The 27,859-nt window shown below is 45.7% G+C and overlaps 1 protein-coding gene across 1 annotated transcript in view; it reads right to left on the reverse strand.

The window, feature by feature from the left end:
• Positions 1-15,292: 15,292 nt before the first annotated feature.
• Positions 15,293-27,859, reverse strand: part of KIF16B (kinesin family member 16B) — a 296,460-nt gene continuing 283,893 nt past the window's right edge. The window contains exon 26 of the mRNA XM_039252113.1: positions 15,293-16,517. Coding sequence (XP_039108044.1) covers positions 16,359-16,517 — 159 coding nt within the window. The 3' untranslated portion in view covers positions 15,293-16,358. The remainder of the gene's footprint in view (positions 16,518-27,859) is intronic.

Consider the following 27,859-nt stretch of genomic DNA (forward strand, 5'->3'; position numbering starts at 1 on the left):
CTGGAGATAGAACATGTCTCATGGTTGCCATTGTCTATCAGCCAGAGCCTCTCTCTCTAAGTGGTCTCTCTAGCTGTGTCACCATCCATCCTTATCTGGTGGCTGAGGGTTCCAAGATGGCAAAAATGGAAGTTGCCAGACCTCTTGAGGTTACCTCTTCAGGTAGTGTCTGAAGTTGTATGCTTCACTTCTGCAGCACTCTGTTCCTTGAAGCAAGTCTCTAGGTGAAGCCAAATAACTGATGGAGAAAGGCAGATCACATTGCCACAGGGGACAAGTGGGACAAGAGGAGCTGTTTTGGCCATCTCTGCAAACAATCTACAGATAAGTCAGAGCATGTGAAAACCATAAAGACTTTTGACAAATACTGACCCATAAAGAGATTCATCAGTAACATCCCTACAGCAGGAAGAGTATCAATTTCTCCATTCATTACGGTACCAGAATCTCTTTAAAATTTTATCAGGGGCATTTGGGTGGCTCAGTGGGGTGCCTGGGTGGCTCAGTCGGTTGGACATCTGACTTCAGCTCAGGTCATGATCTCACGGTTTGTGGGTTTGAGTCCCACGTTGGGCTCTGTGCTGACAGCTAGCACAGCCTGGAGTCTGTTTCAGATTCTGTATCTCCCTCTCTCTCTGACCCTCCCCTGCTCATGCTGTCTCTCTCTTTCTCTCTCTCTCTCTCTCAGAAATAAATAAAACATTAAAAAATTTTTTGAATTTTATCAGTCCCAGGTATCTCAAATGACAGCTTGGTGATAACTTCATTTGAAACCTTAGTTTCTAGTAAAGTTGAGCATCTGTGGTATGCACAGTGGTCACTTAAATTTCTTTTTTTGGTATTAATTGTATGTTCATATTCTTTGCCATTGTAAAAATCAAAGAGACATGAGTCTATTTTCTTAACTTGAAAGCATTTTTCATGTGTTACCAATTTTTTGTCACATACCTTACAAATTATTTTCTCAGGTTGCGTTTTGCATTCTTTATGATGTGAACACCATGTGCATCCTTTCATACCAACATCACTGCCACCTTCAGATCCAGTGAGTCTAGATTCCCCCCAGTATGCCATGTTCTCAGGCAGGAGAACTCAGGGTGAATTCCTGGGCTGACCATCTGGTCTGTGCAATATCTAAAATACTAGTTTACGAAGCTCACTCAGGAGAATGTGCTGGGTGACATATTTTACCATTTCTGAGGTCAAAAGTTCTCACTCATCATGTAGGATAGTTTTATAGTTCAGATTGGATCTTGGAAGAGGAATAGTCGGTTTAGGGCATCTCAGTAGTTACCATAAGAAACCAAGATTTCTCATCCCATGGGAACCAGATTAAGCTTGTTGCCAGATTCCTGGAATGACAGCATTACTGCTTTCCCTCATGCTTAGAGAGCAGTACCTGTACACCACCAGCTTCCCCTGCCCAGCATCACAGCCGAGCCCTGGAAGAATGCCATCCAATGGCCAGCAGAGAAGTCATGCTTCTTAGCATGACTCTTTTCCAGGTTGGAACAGATTGAGACAGCAGCTTGACAGGCCTGGAAACTCTGCATGGTGAGCCAGGCTTCTGTGATGGGTGTTTGACGGTGAGGTTATAGTCCCCAACTTACAAAACCAAATGTTACCCTAGGTGTTGCTGTGAAAGTATTTTGCTGCTGTGATTAAAAACCTTCACCAGTTGACTTTAAGTAAGGGAAGTACCTTGGATAATTTGGGTAGGGCTTGACTGGACCCATAAGAAGGCTTTAAAACCAGGACTGAGATTTCTTAAAGAGAGGGAGAGGGAGATGGAGACAGAGAGAGGAAATTCCATCAGTGAGTAATAGCTTCTGACTGTGACTGTGGAGGACCCTACTCGTGGTCTTGCATCCATTAACGTTACCCTATGGACCTCAGACTTGTTGAACCAGCCCATGATGGTATAAGTGTCCTCTCTGGGAGATGATCTTAGCTCACTGAACCAACCCCAGTGACCAGGATGCTTTAACTAGTCCTGTACTTGCAGAATCCATGGGCCTGAGTTGTGATCCTGTCCTTGAATGGAACAGTGGAGAGAAAGTGTAGAAGGGAGAGAAGAAAGGCAAGGAAGCAGGCTTTGAAGCATGGACAAACATAAGCCTGTGGAGGACTGAAAGAAAAGAGGAGGAAGGACTGGTGGGCTCACTTTGGCATTTGACTGTGGCCTATACATGAAGGGTGGCCAAGTATCTGAGCTGAACTGGGGTTGAGGGAAGACTTTGCACTAAGGCACTCCAGTCCTGGATCCCACATGAACCTCTGGCTGAGAATAACCACCCCCAGGTTTCTACCAAACCTTCCCCCTCCAAAATCAGATTGCATGCTCCAGTGTGCCATGGCAGTCCCTCAGGTTGGGCCATCTGGCTTCAGTTTGCCATTTCTAGACTTCCTAGAAACCCAACCATCTCTCTTCTTCTGTGTCCCACAGACACACATGAGCATCTGTTGCATCTGGAATGTCTATGAGCCTCTGGTTATAAGCCTTCCCTTTACTATTTCCTCTAGGTTTTTACTAGAACAAGAAATAGCAACACATTTAGAAACCTGGAAGCAACACTCCACCTCTGGGGTTTGGGGTAGCACTTCCAATCTGTTCACGCTGATGTGAGGAAGGTTGACCAACACAAACTTTGACTTTTCTTTTCCTCCCAAATACCAAGAGATGCAGAGACTTCAGCCAGCACACAGTTTTAGAAGCCAATGATCTTTTATCAGCAGCTTTGTTCTCTATTACCTTGGATGCCCATCCACCCAATTGTGTTGATACCAAAGGGACAGACACCTACCCTTTCTCTCCTCACAAGGTTCCTTAATTTTTCTTACATCTCCCACTTTGGTCCCTCCAGTCTGTTTCCAAGCAGTAGCCTGAGGAGTCTTTTAATTTTTTTAATATAATTTATTGTCAAATTGGTTTACATACAACACCAAGTGCTCAGCCCAACAAGTGCCCTCCTCAGTGCCCATCACCTATTTTCCCTCTCCCCAGCCCCATCCACCTTTAGTTTGCTCTCTGTATTTAAGAGTAATTTGTGGTTCTCTTTAGAATGTTAGTCATTCCTACCTTCAACCCCTAAACCCAACATACACACCAACTCAGTGTAATAATCATGGAGCATGCCATGTGCTGAAGCAGGGGAACCAGCAGTGAACAGAAGAATGTGGTCTTCTCCTTCCAGAACTCATCACTTAGGAGGGCACCAGATAGGAAGCTGAAGGTCGCAGACAGTTGTTACCAGTCTTATATTTCCCACTGAGTCCTGAGGTCTAACCCCTCACTGGGTGGTTTTGTAACTTGGCTCTAGTGGGCTCAGCAGATACCCCACACTCCACACAACCTCACCATGCTGGGTCCCTGCTGGCCCCCAACATGGTGACAACATTCTTCGCTTACAGTCCTGAGCATGTGATGCTCCATGTGCTTGGAGAGCCCTGAAGTCACTTTCCTAGTGAGTTCTGATGTCCTGCCTCAGGAGTCTTCCTAGGGACTTGAAAAGCTGGATCTAATTTCCTGTAAGAACCATGATGATCTCATCTGGGCCCATGATTTTTAGCTGTGAGACAGTGGAAATCCTTAGATACTGGTGGGGGTGGGCTGGGGAAACAGCAGGAAAGGAGGGGAAATAGGAGAGAGAGGGAGGGAGAAGGGAGTGTGAGGAAGAGAGGGAAGAGGGCTCTGGAGTTGGCGTGGTTGGTGACCCTCTCATCCCTATCTTCTATTTCACTACTGTTATTGAGCACCTGGTGAGAGCCATGAAATGGTCCCTGCCATCTGTAAGCTGACAGGCTACAGGGAGGCAACAGATTTGCCATCAAATCCATGTCCCCTCCCAGTGAGGCCCTGGGGCCCAAGCTCAACACTGGATTTTGGAGGCTGAAGCTTTGGTTTTTTTTTCTTCCTCCCACAGGACTATGTTAGCTGTCTCTGGTACAAAGGAAGAAGAAACAGGCATGATATGCAATAGAGTCAACAGATAGTCAACACAATTTACTGAATCATTTAATGAAAAAAAAGTATAAAAATGGTATACTTTATATACAGTAAAACCCTTTGCAATATACAGTTCTGTGAATCTTACCAAATGCCCACCCTACTACCCCCACACTCAAGATATAGAAGAGCCCTTCACCCCAAAACATTACCACATGCTACCCCTTTGTGGGGAGATCCTCCCCCAACCTCCCCACCCCCAAACCCCAGCTCCTGGCAAGCACTAATATTTCCTTTCCCTGTGGCTTTGCCTTCTCAAGATTGTCATATAAGTGGAGTATCACGGTAATTATATTAAAGAGTCATTATTAATTTATTGCTTGACCCGATTCTATAATAATTGTTTCCCACTGCTTTTGCTGCATTTTCTTTGATCACTTCTGCATCAGACAATGATGTAACAGCACATTTAGAGAGAACAGAAAATAGGCTTTCCTTGGCGTCCCAATATGTTACTGGAAATAGCACTCTGTGGGGGCAGAACTTCTTGCCTCGGGGCATATCCTGGGCGATGGAGCTCCTTGACCGCAGAGGACTGAGGTCTTGGTGGTGCTGGTCCAGCTCAGTGAGACCCATCCTCCCCTCTCCCCACTGTCCCACTGAACAGTTGCTGTGGGTGCCAGAGGCAGCCTCAGCCTACAGACCCCATGGCAGTAATGGTAGGACCACCAGATATGGGGGTTGACCCACAAGGTCACCTCCTGTGGATGGCCAGGTTGCTGCTTCCCTTCCAGAGCTTCACGAGAGAACCCTCAGAAGGGAGTATGTGCATGTGAGGGGCTGAAGCTGAACTGTTTTCAAGGTAGGTTGGTGCCAGCCTTCGACTTTCTCTCAGGATAGCAGGCTTTCTGGGAAACAGCAATTCCCCCAAGCTTTACAGGATGGAGAGCATTTCTCTTCACAACTTTGACACTTGGACGCAAAGATGGCACATCAGGCCATTCTGTGTGTGCTCTCTCAGTCCTTCTGAGACATCTCTGCCAGCCCTCATGGAGGACAAAAAAGTACAACTCGAATCAGTAGTTTCTGAACTAGAGATTTTTGTTATTTTTGTTGAAGGAAGTTCAACCCAAGTGCTTGAACGAATGTTCTGAGTTACCTGTATTTTGCCATTCCCTCTTTACCACATGGATGATGGTTAATTATAGAGATTGCTTCAAATATATCTTATCTATTCAGACTTCCCCTTCTGAAAAACCTCACTTTTAATTGAATTCCCTTGAATTTGTAGGCCTGGCTTTTGCTTGTCTCCCCTGATAAGCCCTGTGACAGCATATTTCTCAGATGGCAGTGACTGTTATAGCTCACGCTTCTGCACCTTTACAGGATGAAGCTTTCTTTGTGATCAGATGTACTCTCAGCCACTTGTCATCCCCCACACCCATGAGCCGATCGTCTGTCACTGATACCAGGAAATTTAATGAAAATAAATGAAGTTCTTTGAGTTCTCTGGACAGCATCCATTCTACGAGGAAGACAAATACCAGCCCAGTCATTGTGGGCTGACTGGAGGGGTAAGATGTTGAAGCAAGCAAATATTACATGTCCATTTCATTTGTTGAGGATCTCTCATATGACCGGGAGGCTGGTCATATGCCAGCAGAGCGATTTCTTGGGATCCTGGAGTCTTTGGCCAGTTCTCTTCCAGAACTTTCGTGCATAACTCCTTCATACCCCATGCATCCATTCCACCTCCTGGCATGGGTGAGCAGGAAAGCCCAAATGGGAAAACGAGCCTTGGATTCCATTTCTCTGCATGAGAAGGGCAATTGTGTGGAAACGCCAACCAGAGACTGGGAAAAGCAAGACCGAGGCAACACTTCCAACATCTTTGCTCACGGGATGTTAAACATCTTCAGGAAATACCTATTCTCAAATTCTGAGGTTTACAACATCCAGGAAAACAGCCTTTTCAGGTGTTTGAAGGTCACTGTCATGGTGCAGTTCCAGGAATGTTATGGCTGATTTTGCCTCTCATGGGAATAAACACAGAGAAGTAATTTCTCAGGTGAGTAGCACTACAGATCACTCAGGCAGAAGGGATGAGGCTGCTCACCTTGAGTGGAGAGAATAGAGGTGATTCCATACAGAGTCATAAGGGCCTTATTGTGCAACCACTGCATTTAACCAATAGCATATAAGTTCTGGGTCCCCAAGCCCTTGACCATAGAGCTTACTCCTCTGCTCGATGCTCTAGAAACATCCTCATGTAATCTGCAAGGCCTGTTGAGATTGTAATTCTGCCTAACAGGGCCCTGGGACTAGCGCAGGTCCTTCCAAAGTGACTTTCTTTGTCATGTAAGGGAAGAATAGGGAAAAACCAACTATCATTTCAGTGCAGGAAGGGGTGTCTGAGGATGTTTGGTGCCTTGTCTTTTTAAAACAGTCTTTAAACCCGTCTTTCCATATCAGGAAAAGTAGCCTATGGCAAAGGCAGATGCAGCAGGAGATGCCTGAGGTATCATTTCCCACACAATGAGCAATGCATTGTGCAGGTGCCACACAGCTGTGGCTGCTTTGAGAGACAAAAGTGTCCAGTCTCTTGGGCCTCAACCTGATACAAGTTTGGGATAAATTTTACCTTTGCAGGTGAGCTCCTAGAGGACAGAGACCATGCAGATTAACTCCCAGACTAGAGTGTCCTGTGTCCAGCAATGGGCATACATAGCACCTAAAGGATGTCCCGTGATGGGCTGTGGTGGGGGACTGGGGGCCTGGCTTCCAGATTGTTTTCTGCAAATTGACAGCTGATGAGTGTTAGGTCTAGACTTCAACTGGAGCAAAAGCTCAGTGTGCCAGTTAGTGAATACATATCTCCCAGCTCAAAACTCACTCCTCTCTGCTCTGGGATGCAGGGACTGGGACGCTGCAAACCTTATTTCTGGTCTGGCAGCTGCTCTTGGTTAGGCTCGGCCAAGACAGCGCCCTCCCTACAGGAGACCAGCAAGGCTGGGGAGTGAGAAGGGACGTGTTTCTTTAGCTTTCTGCTCCTGTGAACATCATCTCTGCAACACTTCCTGTCTGCTTCTTCTTCCTGATTAGGTGACTTCCTGTCTCTGTCAGCATCTCCCCAGCCACGCTTCTCTTCCCTGCCCACCTGCCCTCTGCCCCCCACCAGGAGCAGCAACTGAGTACAGCGTGCAGTTTTCTCAATATTTGTCAACAAGCCTAACTGCACCCAGGCCCGCAGAGACGCCAGCACCTCGTCCTCAGAGGCCCCGTCCCAGCCCCACGGGACCCTCCCCCGGCTCAGACACCAGTAACAGCGCCATTGCCCTCTTCTCTTGGGCTGTCAATTTCAACTGTGTGGGGGCTTTTCTTCCATGCTTCTAGGTTTTAATAATTCTAATCTTCTCGTGTTCCCCCTAGCACTCTGAATGGCAGCTGCTTCCTGTAGTTACTATCGCTGCCATACCTTTGAGTTCTCTGCTTTTCACCTTCTACATTAAATCTACTTATTTTAAATTCTCTTTAGGAAAATAACCTGTGCAATCTCTATCCTGACTGATGCACTCAGCATTTTCCTCTAATCTGGGCAGTGGCAGGACATTGAGGCTCAGGTCAGTGACTTGGGTAAGCCATCACCTTCCAGCCACTTTGTCTTTGGTAAATTAAGAGATGGATTTAAATCAGAGGTTTCAAGGGTGCTGGGTGGCTCAGTCAGTTAAGCACCTGACGTCGGCTCAGGTCATGATCTCAGGTTCGTGGGTTCCAGCTCCACGTAGGGCTCTGTGCTGACAGCTTGGAGCCTGGAGCTTGCCTCAGATTCTCTGTCTCCCTCTCTCTCTGCCCCTTCCCTGCTCATGCTATGATTCTCTCTCTCTCAAGAATTAATAAACATTTAAATAAATAAATAAATAGATAGATGATAGATAGATAGATAGATAGATCAGAGATTGCAAATGGTAACTATGGCGGAGGCAGCCTGCAGGTGTGTCAGGCTTTCCCGGCTCCTACGCATTCATTTCTGCTCCATGCTCTCAATTCCCTTTGGGGGAGGATGCCTTCTCCCTACACAAGTGTATTGTCTGTCTAGCTCCTGAATGGATCCTGGATCCAGATTGTTTCCAAGGCTCCTTCTGACATCCTTTTCTCTCCAGCCAGGAGCACTACTGTTCTGCTCACAACTGTGGCATCGCCAGGAGCTTGGAGAACGTCCCAAAGGTGGTACAACTCAACTGATGCAGTTTCAGTTCCTTCACAGTCATGGGAAGGAAATGCGAGAAATAACTGGCCGCCTCTGTTGGGGCCGCTCTGAGCCACATAGACCTCCCTGGAGGTATTAAAAGTATGCTAGAGTTGTGTTGTGTGGGGCGGGCATGGACTGTAACCTATTCATCATCCACAAGATGCTGCCTTACAGGCAGGCTTTCCAGAACAGATGGAAACTTCCCTTCTATGCTCTGAAAGCTTTGCTTGGCTTAAGGATACCCCAAGAGGCTTGGATGCTGGTAGCAGAGTGTTCATGGCTTTTTGGGAAACTAGCAGGCCTCCTACCATCCCCAAGGCTATCTGAGACTCTCAAGAGCCCCACACAGCTCGCTGAGGTCATAGCGATGTGTGCAGAGAGGTGACACAGGGAGCTGGCGTGGCACTCAGTAGAAGCAACAGGAAGCTGACTTCACCTGATGCCAAAGAGAAGGGTCATGTGCAGCCAGAGAGGCCCTAGGTGGCCCACTCCATCCTTCCTCTTGCTTTTAACATTAATAGATTTGTCCCTGAACAAAAGCTGCCTAGGGAGACTGTCTTTGAAGTGTCCCCACTGCCAACAAAATTAACTCGTCTCAGCAGGCACATCCCCTTTATGACTCTGAGACAGGAGGCCTTCGAGCCAGAATAACAGCAGAGGGGAATCATCAGCATCAAAGAAAAAGTGCGCAGGCCTGGCTATCTGTGACACCTGAGGCCAGGTGTGTCCCCTTGTTAGGCTGAACACAACCTGTCATCCTCCTCTTCTGCTGCACCTTCTCCTCACCTGACATGTGTCTTGGCCTCCATGGCCTCTTGCTTTTGTGGGAAGCTTTCAGTGACCACAGCCACAGCCAGTGACAGTCTGTCCCCATTGAGTGATGCTGTCATTGGGAGTGCCCAAGGAGGACTCTTTCTGCATGCACCCAGCAGGGAAGCTAGTTCACTAAGTGGCCTAGTGCATTAATGTACGAAGAGCAATGGTCCTTTTGATGGTAGCACTGCATTCATACAAAATGGACCAGGCTGAAATTTTTGCAAGATGTCAGTCCCCAAGCCATCAAATCTCCAGAAACTGACCTACTTTATTGAACCACATTCTCAGACTGGCTGAGAGATTTTTTCTTTCTTTTCCAGCCAAGGGGCTTCTCTGTACATCCTAGGGATGGGTTACAGGCTGTTTGTTAAATCTGAAAACAGTCTCTTCTCTTATTGGGGAGGCTGGGATGATTATGCTCAGCCTCAAAAGTTGGACAGAGGAGTTGAGGTTCGTGTGGGGCGACAGAACTTAAGGAAGACACAGTGTCCTTGTGCAATTGCCGGTATAAGTCATAAACCAAACCCCACAATTAACTCATAGTTTCTTGACAGCTGTGTCTGCACAGGGCTCCCTATTCTTCTGGTTACAAAGCGAAACTTAAGTAGGAGCCCAAAGACAAGACTTTACTTGGATTCGCTGGCTACTGCGGTGTGGGAATTGGGACATACGCCAGCAAGACATCTGAGGGTCTGGGGAGAACATGCTTCTCTAAGGCATGAGCCACTGAAATCTCAGAATTTGAAACACACCTAAGGTCGAGGTGACAAGACCAGAACTTCCAGCCTCTAGATGGCACAGGACAGTACTCTCAGAGATCTTATCACTTCTTTGCTAACATTGGATCAGGAAGTTTGCTTCTCTTTATTACGTGTGACTCTAAAGGATGAGCCCTATTTGTCACGTGCTCTTCCGCCAGGGGTACATCCTTCCAAAACAGTGGTAGCTGATGGGAAATGTGATCTCATTTACAAAATTTCAGCCAGCAACCTATCAGGTGCTCTTTCCTCTGGCCTCTTCCTCTCCAATCTGTCATTGGCCCAGATGTTCTCTTCACGTGATAGCGATGATGAGCATTTTCCCTCTCACACGCACACGCTTTCCTCAATTTGGGGCAATCTCTCTGCCTCTTTGGCACTCATTTCTCCTCAGTGCTCAGGCCTTAGCTCGGGGAGACTGTAGGGCCTCCCAGATGAGATCACTTCTCTAGTACGTTCTCTCCTGGCACCGTCGACTCTTGTCCCATCACATTTGTCACAATTTGCAGTCTCGTGACTGTGCAAACATTGGCGGGTTGCTGAGTGGAACGAGAACTCCCTGAGGGCAGGCCCGTGGCCATGCTGCTCACCACAGTGAGGGGACCCTAGGCCCCTGCTAGCACAGGGAGGATGCTCGTGAGTATGTGGTGAGTGGTGTGTGGAACACCGACGATGAGCAGGCCGGTTCTCTAACAACCAGGAAGGAACAGAACACAACCAGCCTGCCCTACAGTCTCTGGGTCATGTTCTCTCTCAGCTAGGATCTCAACACTTAGCCAGTGGCCAGTGGATTCACACGAATGGCCACAGTTTGGTCTGTTCCTTCCTTCCTCATCCCCATGGCAGGCAGGGGCTGGGCAGTGTGGCTGTGATGTGTGCACAGCAGGCTTTAGGCAGGGCATGAATTGTCCTTGCTTTATAAACTCTCTGAGGCTCATCTCACGGTGCCTGTCCATCCATCCTCCCAAACCCTCACGGGGTACAGAACAAGAGATTCTTGGGCACAGGGCAGGGGGAGGAACAGCTTACACAGGGAATAAATGGGGTAGGACTAGGCAGTGGTGTGTGTACTGGGGCTGGGCCAGCTGGCACTGCTTTCCTGGTCAGACATGCACATACGTGCAACAGGCAGAGGCTTCCTCCACTCCAGAACACTCTGCCCTTTAGACCCTGAGGGGAGTACTGCACTCTTTGGCCATGAGTTCTTTAAGGAAAAAAACAAATCTATATGTGGGTACATTAAGGCAGCTGCTCTTGTACCAGAAGGCAAAGAAAATCTTTTACAATGTAAACACAACTTTCCCCATTTGTTTATAAAGGATAAACAGTGTTTTAATATTACTGTGCAACATAAGAATTACATCCTCTGTGAATTGACTTTACTTATTACAGTCATTAAAATTAGGGCTTACAACACCAAAGAAAAATAGTCATTTATAATAGCAAGCTACGTACCCCCACTCCTACAGTGCCCACTCCCCCACACCATGGCTTCTGGCTTGTTTTCAGGAGAAAAGCTAAGAGAGTTTAGAATCTAGGGAAATGCAAATATTAAAGGTGCTCTTAATCACCACCAACTGCTCTGACTGTTCACTGTGACCCTCTCCTCTAAGACATTCCCTGGCAGCTTTGGAAAAGCAGCTGCTGTCTCCCTCCTTCCCTCCTTCAGTTCCTTCCTTCCTCCTGGCTGAGAAGGAAGAAGGAGTCTCAGGAATAGCAGACCCTCAGGCTGCAATTTAGTGAGAAGCTCTCAGGCACAACTTTAAGTGCTACTGGAAACACTTCTGCAAATATTAACTGTGCATAAGGATTCGCGACACTTTGAGGAAAATAACTCTGCTTTCAAGCAGTGAGGATATTTAACTATATTTTTCAAGTCCCCCCCCACCCCCCATCCCCCCGACTTAAATTCTAGAGAAAGGTTTCTCTCTTTCTGGTGACCTGCCTTCATGGTACCAAACAGCTCTGTACCCTCACCCTTTGGGGCTTTTGCATTCTGCTGATGCATTTCCCTCTGTCATTGCCAATTTTGTACCTAGCGCACTTCCCCATTTTCAATGTGTAAAGAGAGATGGTTTGTGCATCTTTTTGCAAACACATCTATCTCTCCCTGAATGGAGAAGATTTTGCCTTTCCAGAAATGGAGAAGGAGAAAAATCAAATCGATGAACCTCAAATTCTGACAGAAGAATCAGTTTTTGGAGAGGTAATCTCCAGGTTAAAAAAAAACTTTATTATTTATTTTTCAAATTAAGGGGTACCTAGTGAGCATAATCAAAGAAAGAACATTTTATATTTCATCATTTTCCAAGAGATCCACAAAAGGGAGAACCTTCTAGAAAGGCATGTGGTAAAAGACAGTGCCAGAGGTTAGGGCACAGACTTCTACAGTGATAAATGCATGCAGATTGCTATTTGCAGGAAACAAGGATGACCTTAGAGCCTTGAACCCTTTCAGTTCAGCCAAATGTCTTTCCGTCTTTCCTACCATTTCAAAATGTACCTGGTTTATTCGGGGTTCCTAAATGGAGGAGCCTTCTGAAGCCTGGCCACCACCAACGTGGCCCTGGTAACTCCCAGGTACCACTGTAAGGTCCGTTTGAAATGGGACACTTTAGAAATGTATGACAATCGGTGGGTTTGTTTCAACTCAGAAATAATCCTCTATGTGCGAAATTCAAAATTTCAGCAGGGCAGAATCATTACCCATGTAATTAACATCAGGAAAAAACACTCTAAACAAAAGGACGAAAGTCGATAACCAGGTCCTCCTCTTGCATGTAGAAAGAGCCCTGCCGTTAAAAGATGGGATACACAGGGCTTAATTTGCAAAGAATAAGTCCCCTTAGATTAATAGTCTTTAATTAGCTTTCCCAAAACATAAATCACCTGTCATGATAACTTATGTAAAATTGAAGCAGTTGACTTTGCCATGGACTTATTTTACTGAAATTTCTTTACTCCTCTTATTCAAAATCCAAACAAACAGGGGTGCCTGAGTGGCTCAGTTGGTTAAACGTCCCACTTCGGCTCAGGTCATAATCTCATCGTTTGTGGGTTCGAGCCCCACATCAGGCTCTGTGCTGACAGCTCAGAGCCTGGAGCCTCATATTCTATGTCTCCCTCTCTCTCTGCCCCTCCCCTGCTCGTGCTCTGTGTCTCTCTCTCTCAAAAATAAACATTAAGAATTAAAACAAACAAACAAAAACAACCCCCCCCTCCCCATTTATCCAGTAACGAAGTCCAATCCGAACTACTCTTGTGTGAGTGTGTAGGAATATGGGAAGACAAGGTCCTCGTGTGGAAGAAATGTTCAGCTCTGGACTAATGACCCCTCAAGGCATCATTTTAGGTGTTTGTAAAAGGCCAAACATTTATACGATCTGAAGAGAAACTAGAATATTTTTTTAGGCGTTTGTAAAGCAGTGTATTTAAAACCTCTTTCCAACACTCCTGATCGGAAAGCAGGACATCACTGAAAATTCTCTCATGACCATCTTGAATTGCTACCCAAGTTCCCTCTGAGGAGATGAGGCTTGCTTGTGGGAGTCTCAGCCTAATAATGAGCCCTGTCACAACAGAACCCTGCTCTCCATCCCAAAGAGCACGTTTGAGGAACAATGGGGCACGCGTCAGATTGTGCACAGGGGGAGGTGTATCCAAATTCATTCAAAGATGAATTTTATCTTTGAAACTTGCACTCAGAACACCACCATGCCCTGGCTCTGAGGCTAGGCACTGAAGCCTTGCAGGAAGCTACGTACCTCAGCTCGTGGTTGCTCTAAGCTGTGAACCTTCTGGGTGCTTCTGCCCAGATTGCCAGCCATATGCTGTCTAGAGCACTAAGTGGGTAGACAGAGCCAAGTGGAGCAGAACTGGGTTTTTCTATATACAAATGTGCACAGAAGTGGCCCTGGGGGGCCTGGTACCTAGTTCATGAGTCTCCAAGCATCTCCACATTAGGGACCAGAGAATCTTGTAGATGTCCACCATTTGGGAGTCGGCATGACTTAGCTACTCCCTATCCACATGCCCAAATTAATCAAGACAGCGAGGCCTGGGTGGGATCCAGACTGAAGGCGCCTACACTACTTGTGATTATAAACAAGTTTGGTGTACACATTTTACTATGTAAGCAAGACCTAGGACATGATGGGTCCTAGGTCCTAAAGAATCCTAAGTTCCTTGGATTTGTCCAACTGACTATTTATAAGTTGACGGTACCTCAATCTGAACTGAATAAAATTCAATTTTATTGAATTCATTTTAGCATTATTTTATTTGATGCACTTGAAATAAAAAAATAGGCATTTGCTAATTTCCCTTTACTGCTTTGAATCAGTCTAAATTAACAAAGCTTCAGTTTTGTCATCTTGACTTTGACATCTGTTTTGTCTAAACTCCAGAAATTCCATTATTTGTTTAGGTGAGACTTTTCGTTGGCTTTTCAACACTCCCTCATGTTTTATTCAGATCAAGCTGCCTTAGAGTCTGGTTAGAAGTTTGTATTTCACATCCCCACTCCAGGGGCTTACCTGTTCCATCCGTCTGGAGTAGTTTTCCCACTACTTGTGACCATGGCTAGAACGGGAAAGAGAGGTTATCCTGTGCAACAGTTTCGTTCTCAGATGGGGAGACTGAGGCTCAGAGAGGTGAAATGACCCACTAACACTATAGCCAGCTTTAGCCAGAGCCAGCTAGTGCTTGAACTTCAAGTCCAACACTGATTACCGAAGATGAGGACTGGAATCAAAGGGTCTTCTGATTCCTGCACTTCCCACAAACACACGTCTATTTATTCTTGCCAAGTTATTATCATATCCTGTGTCATTTCAGTGAAATGCTTGCGATGAGCCTGGCCTCAGATACAGGTCCAAAAGCGCAGGGGACAGATTATCTGGTCAGCTGAAGAAAACCACTTAGTTTACTCAGCAAACGAGGGACAATCTATAGTGTTTTGACTCCTTTTAAATGAATGACCTATGGTTAATTATTATCTCCCGGCTTCTATCCTCTAATCTGTAGGTTTAAATTCTCTGGTAGTAATTGCCTCTAAACCTATGCCTGTAATCACCGCTGCAGACAAAAAGCAAGTCTTTCTGTAGCAATTTTTAAAAGTCCTCATTTTTGTCATGTTAAACTATGATATCTAATTAGTGTGATAATAGTTTTCCCCCTTATTGGGATAATTGCATCGTTAAACATATTTTTCAAGTTAGAGGGCTCAGTTGCACAGGCATATTCTAGAAGACTGAATGCAAACACATTTTGTTACCCCATTCATTTGTGGCTTCAAATGTTACTCTAACAGCATCCACCGCAACACAAATGCTAAATTATACATTACCGATCTTTCCAAACACATTAGATAAATTTTTAAACAGACCAGTAGGGATGATCATGTTGCAAACTTAAAATAAACCGTGCTACAGGACAGATTCTATAACTTCATTTAATATTGATAGCAGCTCAATTTAAAGTTTGAAAAAGCAAATACCTTTAATCAATTTGTTGTGAATGATATTTTTTGATACAACTATTATACAGGTGTGTGTACATATATAAATCTATAGGTAGAATTATATACATTTCAATATATGCCACATATATATTTTTCTACTTACACTTTTTTCTCTTTAGTAAAACAAAGCAGTTTTACTGTACATGGATGTACAATGCTACATTAAGTCCTGAGTAATTTAAGGGATCATTAATAAACTACCATAAATTCTAGTCTTTCAGCCAAAGATCCAGTAGATTCTGTAACAAAAACATGAAAAAAAAATATTTAAAAATATGCATTCAGCTATGCGCTTGTTTTGTGCTTAGCGGAGAAAGCTCAAGAATGCACAGTAGCCATTTACATTTGGGAAAATTTTCTCAGATATTCAAGATTAAATATATATCCTATTTGTATGGATTTACAGACGTTTTAAGTGATGTCACCTACATCCAATTGGTCAAGCGTGGAAGATCCCAGTCATGATTGGACCAAAAATCCCTTTTGCAGAATATGAAATTCTGTGTAAACATCAGTGGTCAGGCATTGTACAAAAGTTCTGACTCAAATGAGGGGAAACTAAAAAAAAAATACAATGAAATCACATAAAATGCTTCTCTTGGGATACGGCCAACCACATGAAAGGGACATAAAAAGTAAGATATATTTTGGCAGAAGAGGAAACCAGATGAAAGTCACTTCAGGTAGGTCTGGTAAGCTGCACACCCAGTTCGGGAGGCCCCAGGTTGGCAGCGCTCAGGGAGCCCAAGATGCGCCAGCCACGTCCATTATGCCACAGGGGATGGCCTCCCGCTGCAATGAGGAGGAAGCACTATGGGAAAAGGCCACGTTCAACGGCAATGGAGCAGTAACAGCTGCCCGTCAGGGTCACCATCAGCGAAGCGAAACCATGCCAGTCCCGAATTCAGGCACTCGGTGGGCCCTGGTGAGGCGGCCCAGGCCGGCTGCTGCACGTCAGGCTGCAGAAAGGAGGAGGCTGGCCCAGACAGAGCGGGGGAGGCTGCCGCACAAGGAGGGCCACTTGGATGAGAAGGCACTGCATTGGTGGTTCCTCCATCACCCCCAGGTCTACCCCGTTCCGTGGCTGCTGTAGTCAAAGACCCCTTTCTTGAAGAACGGCGAGAACTCACAGATGGTGTGTTTGGAAAGAGTCAAGCCCACTTTGTTGATGTGGAGGGGAGACGTCACGGACTGGAGCATCACGCTGAAAAAGTCCCTGAGGTATTTCTGAGGAGGAGACAAGAGGCAAAATGTGGTGAGACGTCGTCATGGGGTGGAGTCAAGGAGAGAGAAGAAATTCCAGAAACGGCCTGCCACCCACTTTGAAAGAACTCCTATCATTAGAAAAAGCACATGGGAACCTATGTGGCCTGGTCGTCACCAGACCAACCCAAGGTAATACAGCCACCACCTCCATTACCCGGGTGACTTTGGCTCATAGCCGCATGGCCTCGGGTCTACCTGCAGACAAAGCCCAGAGAAATGCCGATGTAGCGTCAGGCACAGGGGTGGGGAAGTGGTCTGCTTGCCAACAACATTAACACAAGTCAATAGCCTATTTTGTAACGACTTGTTTCCCCCCAGCTTGCTTATTAAATAGAAAGGCAATTAAAAGGGACGGGGGGCAGGGAAGGCTAGCCATCTGTATAATGCTAAATGTGCTGCTCACTAGCATTTTTCAATGGCAGTGTAACTGTCTGATTTGGATCCTTTAAAGGAAAAGAAACACTGAGGACAAGCGGGTCAGTTCCAAGTGCTGATATTTACAAATCATTTTGCAAAACCTATAATCATCAATGAAAGGACATTCTTCCTAAGATTAATTGCTCTGAGCCCCCTGCTCTGCCCCTCCCCGTGGCTGCATGTGTTTGTCACAGCATTCACCGCCTTTTCTGGCACCGAGCAAGCAAAGCATGTCTGGGACAAGGATCCGAGACGCTGGGGATGGAATCAGACGTGGGTGCAGGCAGGATGTATTAAAGGAAAAGAGGACATACAAAAATAGTTAATATATTTCAGGTCAGGCAAGTGTTATTTATAAGGGAAGATGGGACTGAATGCAGGAGGCGGGGGGTGGCTAAGCCTAAGTCTTTATTACTGTCTCAGCTTGTTTTGAAAATATAAACAGTCCTATCACAAACCCTGACATTAAACATAAATAATTATGGATTCTGAGTAACAAACAAATTTATCATGGAAACACAGCAGAGGCTGAGAAGCAGTGCTTCCCAACTGGGGGCGATCTGTCCCATGAAGACACACAACAATGTCTGGACATGGTTTTGTTACTCTGGGTGGAGGTGTGGTGTGCATCTAGGCACATCCTACGATGCACAGGACAGCCCCCATGCAGGCATTAGTGCATTCCCAGTGTCACTCAGGCCACGACTGTGAAAACCTAGCCTAGCAGAATCCAGCTGCCCCTACGAATTACCAGCCTGAAATTTACTTCGGAAAGAAGACTCTCTGCTCAAGGAAAATTCATCAGCTACTTTCTTAAAAATAATGAGGACTTGGGGTGCCTGGGTGGCTTAGTCGGTTAAGCGTCCGACTTTTGCTTAGGTCATGATCTCGCGGTTCGTGGGTTCGAGCCCTGCGTCAGGCTCTGTGCTGACTGCCACCTCAGAGCCTGGAGCCTGTTTCAGTATGTGACTCCCTCTCTCTCTGACCCTCCCCTGCTCATGCTGTCTCTCTCTCTCTCCTAGAAATAAAAATATAAAAAAAAAAATAATGAGGACTATTCATAATTGACATGTGTATAGTAATTTAGTTTCTAAGAATCTTCTAACATCTAATTTCTTACTGATGCATAGTCACTGTACATTCTTCAAATGGACAATCTGGTGAGTCGTGATCCATGCAGACACCTGGAAATCCATCCCCACGGCAAGAGAACAAAAGGCTTGTGCCGTGCCTCCACATTGCTGAGCTCACCTCATTTGATGTTATTACTGTACCCCGTCTAAAATTATCTGCTTTTATTGGTTATACCCATTTTTGGGTGAGGACCCTGTTGCTGGAGAGGCGAACAAGGCTGGCAATCAGGAGAGGGGACTTGACAACAAGGGTTTTTAACTCAGATTCTGTCTTTTTTGTTCAATATTCCTGACTCACTGGTCTTGTGGTAATCTCTCAGGAAAGGAGCTTGAAAGAGCAATCAGGTCTAGGCAAGAAGGTGTCAAAACCAATTCCTGAAAAAATGAAGATCTTACACCAGTACTTTTTTGCATCTTAGGCAAAAGGGAAATGGACTTCAACCCCACTGGGGGAAGGGAAGCAGAGAACAGCACCTTTTGAGGGACCTGAAGTCCATGCAACGTGGATGCAAGTGCCCATCACAGGCCACGCCAGCTGGCCAGCCAGTATTTACAATGTGATGATTACATGTGCGCAAGCGGACTGTTGTGGGAAGGTCAAGAGGGAAGTGTTTTGAACAAGGATGAGGAGGAGCTTGTGCACTGAAGTGTGGGGCCGCAAGTCTTTCTCCATCTAAAGCTCCATCAGAGCTGGGCCCAGCCCGTTCCAGGTCTCCCACAAGCTGTAGGAACGTGCAGACTAATGCTCACAATTTGCCGGAGATGAATTCTGACAGAATGGAAGGTATTTAAATCTGGGAGCAGATGTTGCATCCACATTTGTCATAATTAGCTCATAAAGGGGGGGGGGAGCTTTAAAGGGCCAGGAGAGCCCAAAGGGGGGGGGGTCATGAAAAGTGAAAGCTAAAGATATAAACAAAAGAGAAAGTACTGGAGATAATCTTCCCTGCCAGGCCACCACCATCAAGAGAAGAGTAAACCAAACTAGGTACAGGTAGTGCCTTTTTCTTTAAATGAACTCACTAGCATGTCTCCATGGAAACTTGAGATCCCGGGATCTCATTCAGCGAATTATAAACATTACAGGAGAGCTTTTTCGTTGCAAAACAAACCTCTGCTTCGCAGGATTGGACAGCCATGGCTCCCTTTATATAGACTGCTTCCTTGGCCTAAGAAAAGATTTGATTAGAGTATTCTTTGCAGTAACCTTAATATGCTCTCAAGTGTCTAAGGGGAGGCATGGTAGCTTCGGTGCTGTGTCCGGAGCCACGTGCTTGCAGTGGGCTGGCCAACTTCTGTTGAATGACAAAACCAAAGGACTAGGTGTAGGGTGGGGGAAAGAAGACAGATCTAAACTCCCAGAAGGTTCCAGAGGTCACAGAGAGCATCTCCTTCTTCATAACCCCCGCCATACCTGGCACTCTGCCGAGCTTGGAGAAAGGGTCTGGAGAGAAACCTGATGACTGATTCTGGTGAGTTAATTTTAAAAATTGAGGTGTGCACTGAGAAAACAGCACATGGGCACAGCCTACTGAAGTCTCCAAAAGTGAACATACCCATGTGATGAACACCTAGATAAAAATGAGACAACGTTGCTAGTACCAGGGTGGCCCGCCTCACACCCCCTCTCCCAGTCCTTTCTCTAAGGACAACGCTATCCTGATTTCTCCCGCCATCGACCAGTTTTGCCAGTTTTTGAAACTCACACTACTAGAATCACGCAGGACACTGTCTTTTGTGCCCGGCCTCCTGCACATAATGCGATGCCTGGGAGGTGCATACACTGTGCTGGGCATCCTTGTGGTTGGCTCATGACTGCGGCTGCACAGTATTCCGCACGTGACCATGCCCGCTGACTGCCTTTGGCAGAGAGGCCAGCGACGATGAGCAGTTTGGTTCTTTGGAGTTCTTCTTCAGTGATGAAATCTGCCTCTACTCAATGTGGTATCTGCTGAGGCAAGTTTATCACTCTCCCTCCAATAAAGAAGTTCCCCTTTAGGATTTTAGGCTGAGGCCAAGATCAGCCAATGAACTAGAGCTCGACTATTGCATGTATTTAATATACATTATAATTGTGTATAAAATACATACTTAAATACACACGTATTTACATTAGTAATTTTTGTTGCTTGTGTTTACCACGTTTTCTATAGCATCTGTGGCTGAAGGGAAAAGATGAGAGTCCTTCCTGTCAGGGCTAGCCCTCCCTGGTATGTGAAAAATAAGTCCAGAGCCAAGCTGTATCCCCAGGGCAGTACACTTTATAAAAAAGTATTACAAAAATTGAAGGACATTAGGAGTTTAAGCGGCTTAGCAGGGTCACAAGGGCAAAGGAGGAAAAGGATTTGTGAAATCCAATACCCAGTTTCTGTTTCTTTCACATGGCATTTTCTCCATTAAAAAAGAAGAAGAAGAAACAAAAGCAGACGAATTTAATTCGGTTGCTGTTAGGGACCACAGAGGCCCGGTACCCACCCTGGGGGTGGGCGTCCTACCTAAGTCCTTGCTTCATTAAACACTCACATTAGGGCCATCGAGAATGGGCAGTTGCACCCCCTGAAATCACATAACATTTCGGCCCTGCCTCATCCAGATACTTGGAGAATGAAAGTCAGATTAAACCCACTCCTTTTTCAGTAAGATTGCAAACCCACAGTACAGAGCAAGAAGGGGTCTGGGAGAGGGTCTGAGTATGAGTGACTGCGGGAAAGGGCAGGGACCAAACGGGGCCACAGTGAGACAGAGGGGCTGGCTGGGGGAGGGTGAGAGAGGAAGTCTGGGGATGGAAGGGAGAACAGAAGCCACAGAGGAGAGAAGGCAAATAGCACGGCAAGGTTGGAGACCAAACTCTTTGAGTTATTTATCGATTTGGAAAAAAAAAAAAAAAGAATATATGAGGCATTTACCTAGGTTATTTACTCTTCGGTACCTGGACTAACACTAAAGTATAAGGTGTTTTCTTACCGATACTTTCAGAAAATCAAGTTTAGATGGCTGATCTTGAACACATATTTCAATACTGAAGCAGAGTACCTGGATTCCAAAAAGTGACTTTCTTCTACAGTCTGCAGGAATATCTTATTGTTTTTTATTTTTGTTTTTTCTTAAATGTTTATTTATTTATAAGAGAGCACAAGTGGGAAGAGGGGCAGAGAGAGAGAGAGAGGGAAACACAGAATCTGAAGCAGGCTCCAGAGTCTGAGTTGTCAGCGCAGAGCCTGATGCAGGACTTGAAAATTCAAACAGTTGAGATCATGACCTAAGCCAAAGCCGGACACATAACTGACTGGGCCACCCAGGTGTCTCTCTTATTACTTTTTAAAGTCAATCCATGCAAAGGCAATGAGCAGGGGTAGATGAAACTGGGAGAGACAGGCCCCCATGGGTCTGACGGAAGTGTTAAATAGGCACCTGTTTTAATCTCCACCTCCAAATAAGACAGAATTCTGCAGGGGACCAGGAGCTTTTCCAGAGGAGGCCAACAGACCACTGGAAAGATAAGGACACACAGATTGTTTGAGACATCTACACCAGGCTCCTGACCTCTCTTTTCCAAAGTAGTCCTCTTCTTCAACCCATACTTGCCATGACCACTCTGTGTATTGCCTCAGGATTGTCTCCCACGTGCACACAACAGTCCCACGTGCACACAACAGTCTGACCAGCTGCTCTGTTGCTCTTACAAGAGGCCAGTTATTAAGGCCTATCGTGATCTAGGCACAGTGAGAACTTTTCATGGTATATTTCATTTACTTACCACAAGAGCTTTATGAAATAGGGACACTACATAGGACCCATCTGCTAGATGAAGAAACTGAGGACCAGGAGGCTTAAGCAATGCCCTGAAGGTTACAAAGCATAGAGGTGGGAATACCACATACATATCCACATCTTCCAGCCCTAGAGGCTGGGTCTCAATCACCAGCTTGCTGTCCAGAGTCTACCATCCCGCCCCCACTTTTTTTTCTTGTTTCCATGTCCCAAGTACCACTGTCTCACTGGGCAAGGTCGTCTATGCTGAGCCAGATACACTGACTTTTCCAGGCCTGAGGCTGCTCTTACAGAGACCAGGGGTCTCTGGGTTCTCTGGAGTTAATGTTCCATACGAACATGGGAAAAAGACCTCTTGCTGTGAGGCTTATACTCTTCTCCACGGAGTCCAATGTAACTCTGTTCATGCTCCAGTATCTTCCTTACAGAGCCCTGGTGGGCACTGGCCATGTTTTCATGCCCTGCTTCCTTTTTCCTTTCCAAATAGCGCTCACATTCCCTTCTGAAAAATTAGCTTTCCCTTCTTTGGGAATTGGTTATCTAGCTGACTTACCGCATAGGCCTGCTGAGTTTTTCCCATTCATATTCTGGAAGGGGCACCTCATAGCCAAAGAGCTACTGGAGAAGCCACTTGGAGTCCGCTGGAACCAGTCTCTTACTGACAGCACAGCCATTGCCATAGAGCATTTTCTAGAGTGTAAGGAATTCAGGGACCTCTCTCACAGAGGGGCAGCTTCAGGAGAGCCTTTGGTCTGGCCATTCCCAAGCTAGGGAGTGGATGAGCCCATTTGCTTACAAAGGCCACAGTGATTTTCTACTGTTTGCGAACAAGTTAACTGACATTAACCCTTGAAGCACTGGCAGGTAGTAGGCACCAGTCAGGACCAGAGAAAAACTTCCACCTATACCACATCCAAGCTCCTGGGGGTGGGGGGTATTGTCTGTAGTCCCATCAAGATCTGCCCAAGGTGCCCTTCTCTTAGGAAGAGGTCAATTCTAGGAGGCTTTAGTGAGAAACACTTCAGATGGGTCAGTGCCTCCTAGTGGTGCATGCCCAGCCAAGCGTTAGCCTGGAAAGCTCTTGCCCAAGCCCTGATATATACACACAGGCCAATCCTCAAAATCCCAACCCCATTTCAAAATACAACAATTAAATATTATTATTCTTTTGAACCAAAACACAGGCTAATATGGTCTATTGACTGTGTTAATGAGTTCTGAAAGGTGAAACGCACTCCCTACAGCAATACATGGCAATTCAGCAAGAAGTTAGTTGATTATTTTAGAGCTTTAGCTTGGTACCTCAATCGATACACTGCATCAGGAAAAAAAAATTGAAACTATAATGTGCTGCTACATGCTAATTTCATTTTTATTTCATTCTTGATGAAGGTCATTTTGCTAACATGATTCATGTGTGACCTACAATATAATTTCAGGCTCCACTCTAGCTGAAAGGAAAAGTACTTAAGTCACTGGAATGACCTAGCTAAAAAGCTGGCCTTTAGATGGCCTCTGCTGGGTTGTTCTTTTCAACTCTGGAGCTTCTGGATGAAATGCTAGTCTGGTCATTGGGACTGACCATGTGCTCCATAGTCCTTCCAGGCAAAAACCTACATGATCAGCAAGCAGGGAGTTTAGTGGTGTGGCCCTTCTCATCTTGCAGCCATTTCCTTTCAGGTCTGGGATCTGGAAAGGAGGGAAGATGGAGTGGTATCCAAACTCAGCAAACTGTATGAACAAGGGAGTAAGTAAGGCCAGCATGTGCAGGACTCTGTGTGGGGAACAGCAAGACTTGAAGGAGAACGTGGAAGGCCCGGATCCTGGATTTGGATCTTCAGGCACTTTGTACAAAACACATCCCAGTTCATGAGCTCTGGGGACTCCTAAGACATGCTGAGGTGGAGGAGGACAGATATACATATCCTGTTTACAGATGAGGAAACTGAGATCCCAAAAGGCAGTGGCTTAGCCAATGTCAACAGACTAGAGAGGCTGACAAACAACTTGCTCTTCAAATTCAGGAGAAAGTCAGATGGCTTAATGTCACTTACAAGGTGCAATCCCTTAGCCTGAAAGGTAATGAATACATGTACATGTAAACGCAGCCCTTCTCTATGGGGATCTCCATGCCATGCTCATGCAGACACTCAAGAGTTTACTGTGTGTGTGTGTGTGTGTGTGTGTGTGTGTGTGTAGGCGCACACACAGAGAATGCATGGGTATAGAGGGCCTCAAGCATTAGAAAGAGCGTACATTCTTTATTTTTTGCCTCCCTTCCTTCTGCTTTAATGATCAGGGGGATAAAGTCATGACTATTTAGGCTACTAAAAAGCATGTTTTAGTAGGGCTCATGACTGTAAGTACAGCCTGCTGCTCATTTCATAGGCACACATCACCCAGCTGTGCCACTCTCATGATTTCCCCGGTCATCTCATTGTTGTGGAGCCCCTTCATCTCACAAAATTTTAACATAAATTCATAATGTAATTTAAAGTTATTGAAATTATTAAAACGTACTTTAAAAATGTAGTAGGGCCTTATCCACCTCTCCACTGTGACATATTAACAGAGAAGACAGTTCACTGGAATTCCTCATTTCCAGAAGCCATTAGCCATGGTGGCGGCTTAAAGATAACGATCAGTCTATTTCATTTACCTTGTAGCACTTGGAAAATTCATCCTTGACTGATGGGCTCCAAAGACCAATCAAGCCGGGACGGAGACATGCTGGGATATTTCTAGACATGAGAGAGGTCTGGTCACCACTGGCCATGGGTCATGAATCAACCTCCTACCAGTGGGGTCAATAATAACTCACTCAAGTCTTACCAGTTCTAAACTCTCATAAATTCTAGTCGACACCTCTCTCTGGCAATTTAGGAATCCTACAATTGGTCTCCACTGGACCAAAAATGCTGGGTTCCTTTCCTGACATGCCCCTAAATGTCCTCTACACTCTGATGAAATTAGGACAGTTTGATTCAAGCAACTCATCCATCCACCACAGTTACCGCACACCTGCTCTACATGGAGCAGTGTGCCAGGCACTGGGTGTCCAACGTTGACTAAAACAGACACAGAGCCTGTGCTGAAAAGGAGCCTGGGCTGCCCTACGCCATCTCCTCACTGTCCAGAGTCATTCATCTAAATCCTACTTGTCTTCTAAGGATTGGATCAAGGTTTGTTCTTTGTTGGCTCCTCTCAGGACTTCATTCACGCACCCAACAAAAATTTATTGAGAGCCATGCTGCTGAGGATTCAGTAGTGAATGAGGTCAGTTCTCATTCTGAGTAACATGCAGGCATTCCAGGGAGCTGGGACAAGTAAAGCACTGATTAAAATATGGAAGGAGATGATTTTGGAGCACACAGAAGAGGCATCCAGCCTAGTCCTGGGAACTGGTGACATTTCTGCCAAGAGCTGAGGGATGAGTGAGAATCAGACAGGTGGAGATACTGGTGGAAGATACTGAAGAAGCCTATTCCAGTCAGTGGGGAGGGTATGCGCAAAGCCTCCCGGCGATGACAAACAGCTTAGGGTTCTACCAAGAGGCCATCATGGCTGGACCACACACTATGTGGGGCTCATTTAGTGCGGGGGACACCCTTCTGGGATGTACTGCTCACTGGATAGGCTCTCCACGGGTCCTCATGCTGTGGCTTTCCCGCATCTCTTCTCTCTGATCCCATAGATCCCGCCAGCCTTTTGGCACAGCCTATGTCTTGTGTTCACCAAGAGAAAACACTAGAGGTAAAGCAGACAGTGAAGGAGTCACCTTGCAGACTCCGGTGCCCCAGCTGAGCCCAGTTCCTAGTGGAGCCATGATCCGAATGCAGCTATGTACGTGGCCTGACCTGATACCTGACATTTGGAAAAGATGAACCACTTGGCCAAGCCCTGCCCAAATTCCAGACCCACAGGATCACAAGCAATAACATGGCAGCTGCTTTAAGGAAGTTGAGTTTTGGGGTAGTTTATTAGGTGGTGATAGATAACCAAAATAGATGTGCATGGGAAGAAGGTAAGGGATGAGGGAGTCCATGAAATTAGTCAAAGCGGAGTAGAAAAGTCTCATTGGTTTTTATTTATAATTTACGGCTAGCCATAAATCACAGTCCTATTCGACTCCATGCTACTAACCCCTTCCAACCTTTTTAGTATTTCTAATGAATAATTCTGTCTTAGCAGGTACTTCTTTTCTATCCATCCTAGGTTTTAAAGTAAATACCTGAAATAAGTAGTCATCATTTGAAATATGGCATTTATTTCTTGATTTTATAGAGAATTCTGAGAGCTCCCAGTTAAAATTCATCAGGGTGAAAATGTTAGTCTGTGATTACAGAATTGGAACTATTCATTACAGCTATTCAGAGAATCTACTTTATGAGCTTAATGACATAAGCATATTGTATTGAATTATTATGGTACTGCATCAATTGGACTCATAAATTTAATATACTCAGCCTGGTTCACATATTCTAATAAAATCCAGCGAGCTTTAAACATTTTATAAGGAATGTGCATTTAAAGTCACGTGATACTCAGTTTTTACAGGTTGGCATCCCTGCTTAGGGTATGAAGTGAGCTTCAATGATCACGACCACCCGGTCTGGTAGACCAGCAAGCTCAGGGGGAGACCCTACAAACAAACAGGCCCATTAGAAAGCTCCAAATCTATCATTTCTGGCTGTGAAGCTGGTTGAGCTTTTCTCCAGAACCCAAGGAGATATCAGACCCATCTTTTCAGTGCATAAAGGGAAGAGGGCAACTAGCTGAGGCTCATCTTGAGCCACAGGCAACGGCATGTCAGCTGTCAGGGCGCATGTGAACCCGCTTCCAGGCGGTCTAACAGGCCCCACTCTCAACCCCATTCGGCCGAAGCAAAATATGGGAGGATGGACGCTGTGGAGAAGTGCTGCTGCCAAGGCTCGCTCTGGTTCTTTGACTTTTGCTTCCTGGATCTAGGTTAAGAGATTGGGAACAGTCTCCCACAGAGGCACGGCAACTCAACTGTCTCAGCATCCAGGCGGGGAGGGCAGAAAAGCACCTGGCCATGTGGACCACATGACGGCTGGAGACCTACCCTCATGTTACGAGCCACATCCTGGGCACTCAGTCACACAGCAGCCACCACGCCGGGCACGGGGGACATTAACATGCTGGGTTCCAGATTAAGTCATGAAACTCTTCTGCCCCTCACTTTCCTCATCTGATGATACTGCTTTGTAAATGAGAAGACGAAACGAGCAGTCTGTCAGGTGCTAGGGCCCAAGTCACAGCATGAATTAATGTTAGGTAGGTGACATTATCATCTATGCAGCTTTGTCCTTGCAAGTTAATCTGCAAATGTAATCATTTTCTCCTCTTTTAGATATTTAGGGACATGTGGGCTTAAAATGTGTTAGTATTTAATGCTTTAATGTTTTTCCCTTCAAAGGAAAGTGGAAGGCAGCAAGTCTGGCATTCTGGCACGTCTTTTTTTCCCAAAGTCACCTCCTTTCAGATACTGGCAGACCCTTTATTTCAAAAATTGCTTTAAAGTAAGAAAGAGTTAATGTGTTTCTCGAAGTGGGGAATCATGTTCATATGTTTAAAAATCTAGGCTACACCAGGCAAATTAATTATGCCCCCAAAGCTCATTTTGATATATAGTTTGGATACTGAGAGTCTGAAAAATGCTCTCTGGGGAAAGAAAGAACTATTCTTTGTTTCTCAGCTCATGGTTCCTTCTTGCAGTGTATACATCTTCAAAGAGGGTCTGGGCATTTTGAGGAGGAAGACTGCTCCGAATGACCAGTGTGACCGACAGACTTTCAAATGAGAATCTCGCTGCGGGGTACTTCTTGGCTATATTTAAACTCAAATTCAAAGAAACAGGTCCCCAAAAGCTTAAGAATCAGGAAGTAGTTGCACATTCATTACTGGCATCCCAAAGTCTCCCTGTTAGTAGAAGCCAAGCACTGGGACATGGTGTGATGC

This window comes from Hyaena hyaena, unplaced genomic scaffold (genome assembly GCF_003009895.1).
Source record: "Hyaena hyaena isolate Hyena2069 unplaced genomic scaffold, ASM300989v1 scaffold_411, whole genome shotgun sequence".
Lineage (NCBI taxonomy): Eukaryota > Metazoa > Chordata > Mammalia > Carnivora > Hyaenidae > Hyaena > Hyaena hyaena.